At 39.6% G+C, this 12,561-nt stretch overlaps 1 protein-coding gene across 2 annotated transcripts in view; it reads right to left on the bottom strand.

The window, feature by feature from the left end:
- The window catches only part of ARB2A (ARB2 cotranscriptional regulator A), a 270,189-nt gene that overhangs the window by 135,585 nt on the left and 122,043 nt on the right, over positions 1–12,561 (bottom strand). For both annotated transcript variants that reach the window (XM_080372365.1, XM_080372366.1), the window contains one exon: positions 4,920–5,138. In XM_080372365.1, the coding sequence (XP_080228491.1) occupies positions 4,920–5,138 (219 nt within the window). The remainder of the gene's footprint in view (positions 1–4,919; positions 5,139–12,561) is intronic.

Below are 12,561 nucleotides of genomic sequence, written 5' to 3'. Positions count from 1 at the left end.
ATAAAGCCATGGTGGTTTCTAAGCAGTTCTCATGGGCTTGCCAGCATGATTTTGCTGTTGCTTGGAATAAGATTTCTCAGGAACGTAAGGAAGTGACGAGCTTTGAAAGGTAAATACGTACAAAGCAAAACCATGTGTTATTTTAAAGGTCTGTGTAAAGTAATGCTGATAGTTGTAAAACGGGGAAAATCCCCAGGCGTTGTGATATAAACATTGGAGTGAGGCTTTGGAGGTTCGAGCCATGATGTCCAGGTCACCCACAGACTTCCTCTGCGCCGGAGCATGTCCCTTACCTCTTGGGAGCTATCTGCCTGGCGCTTGTCATTTTGTCTCTTCTGGTGGAATAAAGGGCTTATTAGCCTGGTCTCAGCAGCGCGCTAATGCAGTCATGCAGGCTCTGGACGAGAGCAGACGCGTGCCTTGCCAAGTCGCAGAGCAGGCAGCGGGAGCCCGCGCCTGGCCAGGGACGGCCGCGGGGCCAGACCCGCACAGCTGGCGGGACCGCTGCTACGCCGGGACACGGCCCCGTCTCCCACGCCAAATAAACCCGCTGCACCGAAAGGTCACCCGGCACAGGCGGACACTCTGCGGTGACCTTCAGCCGGGCGACGCCTCGTGTCAGCCCTGCCGAACAATAAGCAGAAACGGCACAACTGTGCTCCAGTGCTTGCCAGGATTTCCTGCCCACCAGCAGTCACCGCGTACTTAACCGTGTATTAATAAACCTGCTTGTTGCCACTTTCTCCTAAATACTGGCACAAATTATCCTGATGCATCCATTTTTAGTAAAAGAAATTAATTAGCTGCACATGATCTTTTCCTATTTAGTCTCTCACAGAAAACGGGGAAAAATTATTTACAAAAACTATGCCACATCCAAAATTAATTTGATTTCATTGATACGCTATCAGTATAGATAGCATTGTTACAGACTGTGCTACAGTAAAAATATTTGCATTAAGAACTATTAAAGCAGCTAAGCTCAGTGGAAAAAAAAAACCAACGGACAAAATTCCTAGCAGACAGGCCTAGGAAAGGCTTGTTTTGCCCTTTTGTAGGCAGTACGTTTTTTCAAAAGTACTTTTAAAAAGGCAGTACCTTCTTAAAACAGTACCCTTTTGCCCAGAAAACCTGACCCCATCAGTTGGTCCAATAAAAGTACTTCTTCCTACTTTCTTCGTCGCCTCTTTGATATCCTTCAACTATTGTGGCAACAACATTATTGCAAATTACTGTTATTATAAAATTATGCAATTTATACTTTTTCCTTTAATAACATTTCAGAATCCATTCAGTATACTTGTTTAAGTGGTGAATGCTATTTAGAAGGGGATAAATACTGATTTACATTTCTAAGTGTCTTTTAACATAGAGAAGACACTGTCAATGTGAAAATCTGTAGGGAGTGGGAGATGGCTTGGAGGATGGAGGGAATAATCATGTCACATTTAAGCCTGTATGATCTGTTTCCATAGAAAAAGGTTAGAGATCAACAAATTCTCAGTTTAGCTCAGTAATAAATGAAGGTTGGCTAGGGTTTCTGGGGGGAAGCATTAGCCAATATGTACAGCAGCAGCCTCTGGTGGTCTAAGAAAAAATGGTAGTATCTAATAAGTAAGGATAGAAATGGGTTTTTTTAAAAGCATGTATGTACATATTTAGCTATTTGACTCAATCCTCCGTTCAACACATTAAAAACCAGATGCTTTTAAAATGATCTGCTGGCAATATGCTTGTTAAAATCTGAACAGTAACAGTATTAAAATTCATATGCATTCATTAGCATGTTATATAAAAGTAAAATGCTTTTGTTTAATCATTCCATAAAGTATTATAGTCAATGCTGATTATCAAGAAGTTTTTTCCCTCAGTTTGCATTGACAAAAAAGAAACCAAATTTATAAGATTGTTACTGAATTGATGACATTTTCTGTCTTCACTCGTGAATTCAGTTGGCAGATGTTTTCAAGAACAAAAAATTCTGTCTTATTACAAAACATATTAGGCAGGTTTTTCTGCCATAATGTTTGACATGATGTTTATTGCCCAGACCAAATCAGTCCCTTTAACAAGCTATAATGTATGCCAGAAAGTACATTATTTCATAGTTAAGGAAACTTCCAGCATGAAACAATAAGCACTTTGATCTTTCAAGCACTATGCTTAATGCACTACACACTCCCATAGTCGTTTTTATTTGTACCCATTTTGTACAAAAATACAGTGCAATTTGAGATTTTTTATTTTAAGACTCTGCTTTTACATGGTTTTGAGTATCTCAGCTTTTTTTTTTTTTTTTTTTTTTTTTCCCTATGAAAATAAAGAAAATACTTCAAGAAATTCACTGTGGAAGACTTGAATTTTTCCAGTTCTTGGAAAATCTAACTGCACAAGTGGGGGCATCATCCACACAGCTTTAATTTGTTCAAACGGCATTTCCTTATCAGATCACAACAGTTCTCAGTGATCCTATAACATAACTGACGATATTTACTCCTATTATTTAACAGTCTGAAACAACTTCTCCTCCAGCATATTTGACACAAACAAATTTTCCTTCAATGTTTGACACCTTCTTGTGAGGATATTTTTCCTCCAGTCCCTCTGTACCAGTTCTCCCTGCTTGGCAAAGATGATGTAAGGCTTGCTCAAGTTTTTCAAAACTCTTTGATGAGTTCTTTATGAAACACATACCATCCTTAAACATTTCTGCGGCACGACATGTTTTGTTTCAAGAGCCCAGTGAGTCAAATGTACGCATTGCTACGCAGTAAGTAAGGGTCATATCTAAATTGCCCTTTGAGATTACCCCAAACCAGCTCCAACACCATACCCCCAGCAGCCCGTGGTTGCGGTAAGCCCGGCAGCAAGTCCCAGGGTGCAAATGAGTACTGATTCCTGTTGCACATGTAATCCTACGGACGCAAGCATGGGAGGCAAGAAATACACTGCAAATATGCATTGAACCATTTTTCTTTTTTTTTTTGCATCATGCAATGCCTGGACAGACTGACAACTGTGTCTGTGGCCAGGAAGGTGGAGCAGAGCACACTATGTTCACAGCTCCTCTTGCAACCACCTACAGACTTAGCAGTTCTGCCCAACAGAGTAAATGGCAGTCTAATGGCACTCCCCAGTTTTGTTTCAGAAACGGGTAGGCAAGCAAATTGCAGTAATTTGTCCTGCCACACACCAAAGCAGAGATGCTTTTCATTCTGTTTAAAAAACCCTCTCTGTACTAGAGCCGATTAAAGAAAAAAATCCAAAGAATTCTTTTAGAATAAAATACTGACTGCATCAGACAACCCAATTTCAGGTAATACGCCCAGGAAAGGAGACCACCACCCACACTTTCACTGGAACTTATGCTACTTCTTCCCTTGTTTTGAAAAAAAAATACAAAACCAAAGAAAGGGAATGTCAAGTCATAATTGAGGCACAGAGCTGCGCAAAAAAGAAAATGGGATGGAGTCACGCATTTTGTGGTTTTGGGGTCAACCCCCTGAAACCAAATTTCATGCCTCATCAAGAAGAAGAGCCACAAGAAGGTGGAACGGCTAAAAAGGTATTAAAAAAAAAGAAGACCAACACGGTGACTAGATGCCTTTCTGGGCAATACAGCAACACTGACTTCTGATGGACCTTGAGACAAGCCTGGCTGCCTGCCTTATGAAGCTGGGTCTGGCTGGTAGGCAGAATGGCATCCCTTGCAAACAGCAGTGGACAGAAAAAACAGTGCGCTTTGAATATGTATATGCACCCTTTTGTTTCCCATACTCACTAGCGAGATATTTCTCAAAAGGAACAGTAATATTTATGGTGTTAGTGATAACCTCATACCCAGGTTACAAACCCTTTTAAGTAGCCAGCAGAGCTGTATTCCTCCTACAAAGACTGTTATGTTAAACCACAATTAATAAGAACATTAAAATTTAAGATGATTCTCACATGTCTTTTGCTGGATTTTTCTTTTTCACACTGGAAAGGCATATACATTTTTACTGTTTTATCTACCTTGTAGTGTTTCTGACGTTTTACTATTGAATGAAAATGCTAACTTTCACAATAAGGGCTATGGAAATTGCGTGACTCAGTCTTGAATGTATAATGCATAGTATGTATATGAAGCAGAATGTGTCAAAGTGCAAATAATATTGTTTGTGCCCCCTGCAGAATTAGAAATCCTCGGGTAGCGCTGTTATAACGATCCCATGCTGGTAGCATTACAAAGTGCAAAGGTTCACTGAGTAAGAAAAGAGCAAGGGACAGAGTTTCCTCATTACGCCATTCTCGAACTATTCTAGCTTAAATATTTATTAAGATATTAATAACTCGCCTTCTTTATCTGCCTTCAGAAGTTCAGCTGAAACACAATGGATGGCTGCTCATATGAAAACAATATATTATAGGGTAAATCTGCTACCACACAAGATGAACACCGGTATTTTCCACAACACATTATTAATTCAGCAGGTAATATGTTAAAAAACTATCAGGCTATAACCACTGCCTCCCCAGTACAAGCCAATATAATACAATAAATGCATGCATGACATGTGAAGCTGATAGGTTGCCTAAGCTGCACTAGAAAGTGTTTCTTATGTACACCTCTGTTTATAAAATCATTTTTACAAAGTCTTCCTTAAATCATTCTCTTTCTTGATAGCACCAGTGAGCTCCTCTGGGGTTTATTTGAAGTTCCCCTTTGAAATTAGAAAGGAATGTTTTGTAACTCTTCCAAAACTTCCCATTCAATAAGTGACAAACAATATCAATAGAATGAAGAGCCAGAAACTCTGTATAAACTCTTGAATGCCATCTCGGTAATGTGTTTGTTTTTAAAAAAGCATGCTGTTTGTTAGGCAATACGGACAGTAAACGTATCTATGCATCATTAAAGAAGGGCAAAAGAAACTTACTCTAATATACATCTGCATAGTTTCTTTTTCTTTTTGTGGATTTCGATACTTTTCGTAGAAGTCACGTCGCTTCTTTGTTTCCTTCTGGATTTTATCTTTTCTTTCCCTCTTTTCTGCAGGTTCATCTGAGCTATCAGAAGACAGCTGTACTTGGGCTTTTGTCTTCTCCACTTCAATATAGTTCTCATTGGGATTCAGTACTATTACTCCATAGCCTTCCTGTTTTAGAAGAGAGAGAGACACACACACACACAAAAAGAAGAAATATGAAAAGGGAGATTTAATGCTTGAAAATGCCTTGCACTTACTTTAATGCTTTTAAAAACTTTTGTATTTATTTCAGTAACTTCACACAACATAATTTATAGAGGGGTATTTTAAGAATATTCATTTTGTTTCATTTCTGTCATTAAAGGGATATTGATGTGTGAATGTGTCTGTGCATGCACTTATGCTCATACACATCCCTCAGCGTCAGAAAAGTTGCCTGTTTTACCTTTAAAATAATTTAATATGTTGTTTTATTCATAAGCACTTTATATGACTTTTTGAGAAAACAGTAGGAGAACTAAAAGCAAAATATTATTTTAAGAACACCACATAATGATGAATAAAAAGCTTATACCCAGCCAACAAAAACCTTTAAAATAAAAAGGATGTAGGGATTTCATATATATATATATATATATATATATATAAAATAAAATAAAAGAAAGCATGTGAAAAATTATTCACTGCAGTTTAAAATAGTAAACCCTTTTGTCTAGCTGACAAGCAGCATGCCATGCAGAAGCCAATAGCAGCAGTAGCAATGAATCAATACCAAAACCGATTTAGTGGTATTGCTTACAAGTCAACTCTTTTACTTTGAGGATGACTTTTAAGTACATCTTTAAATCTGCTCTAAAACTTCACTGGGATTATGTCCTGTATTCAACCAACCCAGCGAAAATTTGTGACCTGCAGGATGCTTTTGAGCATACCAGCTGCATTTTTGTGCCTCAGAAAATGAGCCGGTTGAAAAATACATGAATTTATGAATGAGAAATAAATCTTGAATAAATCAGCCAATCATTTTATTATGATTTTTAAATGATGGCAAATCACAGAAGAATTGTAACACTCGCGGAAGATATAATCGCAAATGCAGGGAGAAAAAGAGAAGCACGTGCATTTAACAGATGAGTCCTTAAAGTTACCATGGGTTCCCAGTCAAAATCAAGCTGTCCTTTAAAAGTAAATTTTGATAAAGACTTACTTTTTGGAAACGTCTGTATTAATTACCTAACTGAACAGCTTTATTCTGGCTTTTCACTTGGTGCTGTGTTTTACACTTGGGCTAGGCACAAGGATCAAAGAGGTCCCGATACCTAGCTGGCCACAGCAAACCAAGCCCACGCCAACAAAAGATACTTTATTTGGGCTTGCTTTATTCTAATCTGTAGAGCCATTCACAAACCTTGTAGTGCATTGTGGCCACTGTCAGGTAGACAGATTGTCACTCGGTGATTTTCTACAGTTGGACACACTCGGCTAGTTATCAAAATCGCATCTGAAGGGAGTTCCTACCCCTCGTCCTTGTGCCCTTCTCAAACGTCTGCCGTAGCTTCTCCTCCCACCAAAAACCAAGTTAAAGGGCACGGTTGCACTCTACTAAACAGGGTGAAATAGAGGCATTCAGGACACTGTCTCTGGCGTAAGGGACGTAGTCAAAAAAGGTCACCATAGGCCAAAGAGAAAATTGCCTCCTTGCTAGATGCGGCGCCGTGAGTAAGTGGTCTGCTGTCATGTCGCTCCCCTGCCCTCCCCGCTGAGGGAACTGAACTAGGAAAAACATCGACAAACGGGCACATAAATAAATAATCAAAAGGGGAAGGGCAAAGGAAAATGGGAAATTAAAGATGGCAAAGTTTAGCATCTACCCACGCCGCTGCTGGTTGCACTAACACACAACACTGTGCTGTCAACACATAGCATGTCCAACGCGGAAAAGTCAAAAAGCCCCAAACCCGTTGCAGGGGAGAATTACCACTTACAGACACCCCTAAATTACACGCCTTGGACGAAAGGATGGGTTTCGGTGCTCACTAGTGGCTGAGCAGCACCACCTTTCCACGGTACATGGCAGGCTGGTGGGTTTGGGGCTCTCTGTACTGTTCATCTCCTTGACCTGCTCATTCTGAGCACAGACGTTGTGCGTTATCGATTCGTTTGGCTTTCTATGCAATGCCAAATGCAAAATTCATGTGTTTATTACAGGTCTACAAGTGTTACAGGGATATGAAACTCTGTGTCCACTTTAAGCTGACCACAAAACAGACACATAAATCATCAAAGAAGTAGAATTTGTCTAAGTTATTGATTATGTAAGTGAAAATTACATGACTCATTTGTCCAATTTTACGAGGACACAATGTCAATTTTTCACATAGACATCAACAGATGAAATATGATTCCATTTTTAAATTCACTATTTCATAAATCAATTAAAGGATTTTTATCAATTATATTTTAAGCAGTGTAACATGTCTCCCTTTACATTTTCTTTTTTTTTTAATTTCTCCCTGATTGCAAGCCTTTCCTGCCAGTACATTTAAAATAATTAGTAACTGAGATAGGTTTTCCCATAACTGAGGAAAAAAATTAAAAATCTTACAATTCATAAGGCTTTCTCTAGGAAAGTAGTCTCTTTTCAGACTGTTTTGCTTACATAATGTAGCTTATTTCCCTTTCCCTCATGCTTCTGCATCCTAAATGGCAAGATGTAAACAATGGCACCACAAAGAAGACCTGACAGTAAGATGTATAAATCAACACAGAAAACCAAAATGACTGGTAAAATCGTACCCAGTTACCACCTTTCTCATTCAGTCTTACTTAGCCCAAGCATTTTCCACTGAAGAAACATACTCGGCTCTAAATAACATCTATGCAAACAATGTGGCTTTTAAGCTCAATTAGGTTTTTTAAAAATGTATTTCATGTGGGCATAGGTGCACCATTAAAGTTCAGTGCAATCAGAAAATTAAAACAAAGGTTGAACTCCTCGCTAATGCATTGGGGTTGAGCACAGAGCAAGTCCATGCAAAACGGAGCACACCGGATCACTAATACCTTAAAACCAAGCCTTTTGCAAGCTTTAATAACAGGCAAGATACACAGTCTTTGGCATGACTGTTAAGCAAAGTCAAAATCACATTCATTAAAAAATAGCTTTTTAAAGGGAAGTAGTGTTCAGAAGCGTGTACCTCGCTCGCAATGTCATTAAAAATATCAGTTTCAGCTACTATGAGCTTACAGCATTATTAAGATGTAGTGACCCATGATGTACTGTCATCCAGGAGAGTTTTTAAAGCTTGCCACCATTAGTAAATCAGTAGGTGTGTTTTCAGCATATGTAAGAGCAGAGTAGTTCTCTCTTGTGTGTCCAGTGCACACAGAAGGAGAAACCTCTCTCTAAAGGGTAAAGTTTTTTTTCACAGCAAAACGCTGAACTTTGGGACGATGGCCCCCCACCCCCCCAGTCTTCAGCTGACTGAACCAAGCCAAGCCCCGTGCCCTACCACATGTCTGAGAGAATGCAGATGTTGCACAGAAGCCAAGGTCTGCCTGCATCCCCCATTAGTGTATCTGTGATGAGAAGCAATAATCAGGACAGACACTGATAAATACAATCCCAGCCTCTAATCCCCGAGTTCAGTGGATACAATTACAGCTTCTCTCTCAGACAAAACCACCCAATTAACAGCTATTTCCCCAAATTTCAGCGCTTAAAGGCAAGCAATATGTAATCTACACTTAACTACTAGCATCCTCCAGGTAGCTGCTCCTGGGGGTAGAGGATTGTATGCAAACGCCAATTTCAGGTTCATAAACACAAATACAATTAATGCTTCTGGTTGAGCCAGCAAACTATGGCAGAAGGAAAAGCAGGCGGATAAAATCAAGTGCTGGAAAGAATCATGAATCTCGTTTACAATACCTTTACTACAAAGCCAGAACAACATAGAAGGGCCTTTTCCACTGTAATACATGGGACAGAAATGGAGCAGTACTTTCTGCCTCTCACTGGAAGTTCAAGCGAGACGTTCGAAACGAAAGGAATACTAGAATTATTGCCTCTGATAGCAAGAGTCAGGTTAAAAAACACAGAGCCCCAAAGTATTTGAGGTACATTCAAAATCTTTTGAAATCTCCCCTGCCTGGCCACATGAATAATGAGCTGAAAGCATTCGGCTCTGCATATTAATCCACCAAGATGGGACACCATATGTGACCAGAGAGGTCAGGGCTGGAGAGGAATCTTTTGACCTATGTAACTATCTTTCTGGACTGCCAGCGCGGGTCTGTGAGAGATCATTTTCCTAAGCTTTATCAACCTGAATTTTCAGGTTTGCTATGTGGATTGCTGGCGACAAGACCGGAGTTAATTCCCAGGGGAAATGCAACTCAAAGTGCTCAGCTCTTAAACCTGCCCGTGGTTAAAGCAGACACAGCGGCATCCATTCATCTTTCTGAAAGATGTATGCTCTGTTCATTGCCCATCTTTTCCATGGGAAGGGTGCATCTATGTCACTGTTGCGACATCGTAGGTGCAACAGTGGGATGAGGTCATGACAACCAATCAGAAGTCACTAGTGAAGCGTTAAAGTAAACATAGCTGTTGGAGATGCAGCTCAGCTTGAAAAATGCCCCCTCCATTATTTGAGCAATTTTCTCAAGACGTGACCTGAGACTGAAACGCCTGAAATGTCAGTTGACTCCGCTTTCTGTTTCCACCCAATGTACATTTTGGCAACTGCACCCTGCTAACACTTTGCGATATTTCCACCCCGGCTACACCTCGGCTGCCTGAATTCCAGCACTGTGTCCAAGTGTGTAAAAATGCTGTGTTGCTGCCAAACACACATTGTCCCACGAAGTTCCCAACTTAAAATAGCTCATCAGGTTAGGCAGGAAAAGAAAACATGCCACAGAAAGTTTTTAGAGGACCACCTGTTGTCTATTATTTTTACATAGTACTTACTCATAAATCATAACACAGGGTAATTAATCAAGCTGTCAAAGAGAAGGTCAGAGGTTATGTGGGGGAGTCAGAAGGTCATGCATGGGCTGATAGAGGTCAGGGTCACACCACATTCCTCATTATCAAGTTGGGATGAGAGACGGCCCAAGCAAACAAAAGTGAAAGCAGATGGAGAAGTGAGTGGATAAAAAAAAAAAGAGAAAATTTCACAAACAAAAAGAAAAGTGAAAGAAGAATGTCAGTTGCCTTCAAACAAGGAGGAGAATAGAGCAGAAATACATTGAGATGTTCTCAAAAGGTCTCACAAAACACAAAGAAACTACAGTTTGATTATTTAAATACACTTAATATAACTTTCTGCCCGATCTTTTTGCAAACATTAAGTGACGCCGCAAAACAGGCACGGTAGTTTTGGTTCCGTTTCACATCTTAAGTCAATACTTTCAAGGTGAATTAGACAAAAGGAACCTATTACTGTGATGAAAGCCGGTGGATACGTAAAATTGCTTCTAAATGCTTAAGTTTATTCTTGTTTATGGCTACAACCAACAGACGTTCAATAAAACAGTTATAACCTGTTTGAATGATGTATTAAGAACTATACTTTCATATACACAAATCTTCAAAAACACAAAGCATCATGAAAGTCCCTCTGGATGACACAACAGTTATAAAATATTCTGTCATTACACTGACCTGAATTAGATGCAGAATACTGTGCAAAATTAGCTGTCACCCTTTCCTCAAAATCTTTGTTAATCTCATTTTGAATGTTTGCAGCTTTATCAACACATGCATCAATGTCAGCTCCTTGGTTACTGAACCGCTGTACTTGGAAGAAGATATAATTAAAATGTTTTGGCACAGAAAAGGTGAAATTGTATCTTCCCCTGTTCCCTGAGGAGTCTGTAAAACATGTAGGATATATTGACAAACACACACCCTTGTCTAGAGCCCTGACACCCCAGGTCACCCAACTGCTATTTATTTCAAAACATTCACTTTACACTTACGCAAACTGTCACCTGCTGTGTTACTAACTTTTAATGGATATTAGAGCCATAAAAACAATAAACTCTTCATTTCCTTTCTGTTACTACCTTCTAATTCCTCACTGCATTAGGTCTGTCTCTTATCTGCATGCAGAACTGTATTCACCGTATTTCACCATATATAGCACCTTTATGCTGGGAAGTATAAAACATGCCATTAGTATGTTTTACTTTGCTATTTGTTAATTTCATCCCCAGCACAGCCATTCTAAACAAATGAATGTTTAAGGCTAAAAAATCCCCACCAGACAAGCTGTTGCCAAACTTTGAGTTTACTGCTGAAAAGTTTTGAGAAGAATTTATGTTTTACATCTATCTATAATTAGCAACCCAAATATGTCTATGCGTAAGATCTGCAATCCTGTTTTATGATTGTTTGTTCCCAAGGCCAAAACTGAATAAACACATCCATGATTTGTAAGGGTTTTACTCCCTCGGTTGCGTACCGTATTCTTGATAGGGAGCTTCTGTGCCTTTACAAGCACTAATTTCACTAGGATTTTCAGCAGAAAATAATTTCTCATGGCGACTGGATTACAAGAAACTACGCTATAGCATTAACTTAATTCTGTCAATTAACAGAAAAGAGCTATATTCATGTTCCAACCACTGCTTCAAACGTTGTTTAATAAACCTCAGCCCCACCACCTCTCCCCGATGTGAGGTTCAGGCTATCTGGGGGAATCAGCGGTGGGCTGAATGGGAGTGAATCCATGCCAGCCACGCAGGCAGGGGTACAGGACTGCAAACCATCTGCCCACAACAACCACCCAGGCTGCAGTAACAAGTTTCTGCTCTTCTTCACGAAGTGCACACAGCTTTGGGGTCTGTACAAGCTGTGAGAGAGTGAACCCACCAGTTACACCCAAGGCCTGGCATCTTTTAATGATACCTTACAGGAACCCCTTCTGTAATTAAAGTCTGTGCTCTAGAAGTTCCCCGTCCTTCCCACTCCCCGTCCCCTCACTGTCTCCCCCCTTGAGAAGCTATTTTACTTCCTCTTCCAACAAAAATTTCAGAAGCTTCAGAGGGGTACAAGATCTCGAACAACAACCTCATGCACGTTTCACTTTTTCACTAAGATTTTAGTTAAAAGGTTATTCAGATTTATATAGAAATTAACTTTTTGAAAGCAACGCATCAGAAACAAGCATAAATCAAACCATCTTCATAAACCCCACACAAATAACAAGTAATTATTGGTTCTACTTCATCTACAGGGAAACCCAAGCAGAACAGCGGTTAACCCTGTGAAAGTTATGCTCAAATGAGGTGCAGAGATGAAGCTGGACTGCGGGATTTTTTAATGCTTCTATGGTATTTCTAGCTGACAGCTGAAGTTCTTCACTGCAAATTCGTTTTCCAAACCACTTTGCCTCCTCCCCGAGAATGTCACAGTATGTCTTAATTATTCTCATTTGTACTTCATAATGAATACACCCCCAAACAGGCTGTAAGTATATATTTTTTTATGTTGCACAACATGGAAAAGTAGGTGAATTTATTCTAAAATGCACCCCACTTTCTTCCCTTTTGTAAGAGTGTAAAATCTTTTTGTAAACAT

The sequence above is a fragment of the Falco punctatus genome (assembly GCF_963210335.1).
Source record: "Falco punctatus genome assembly, chromosome: Z".
NCBI classification, from domain to species: domain Eukaryota; kingdom Metazoa; phylum Chordata; class Aves; order Falconiformes; family Falconidae; genus Falco; species Falco punctatus.
This window is presented reverse-complemented; position numbering and strand designations above follow the sequence as displayed.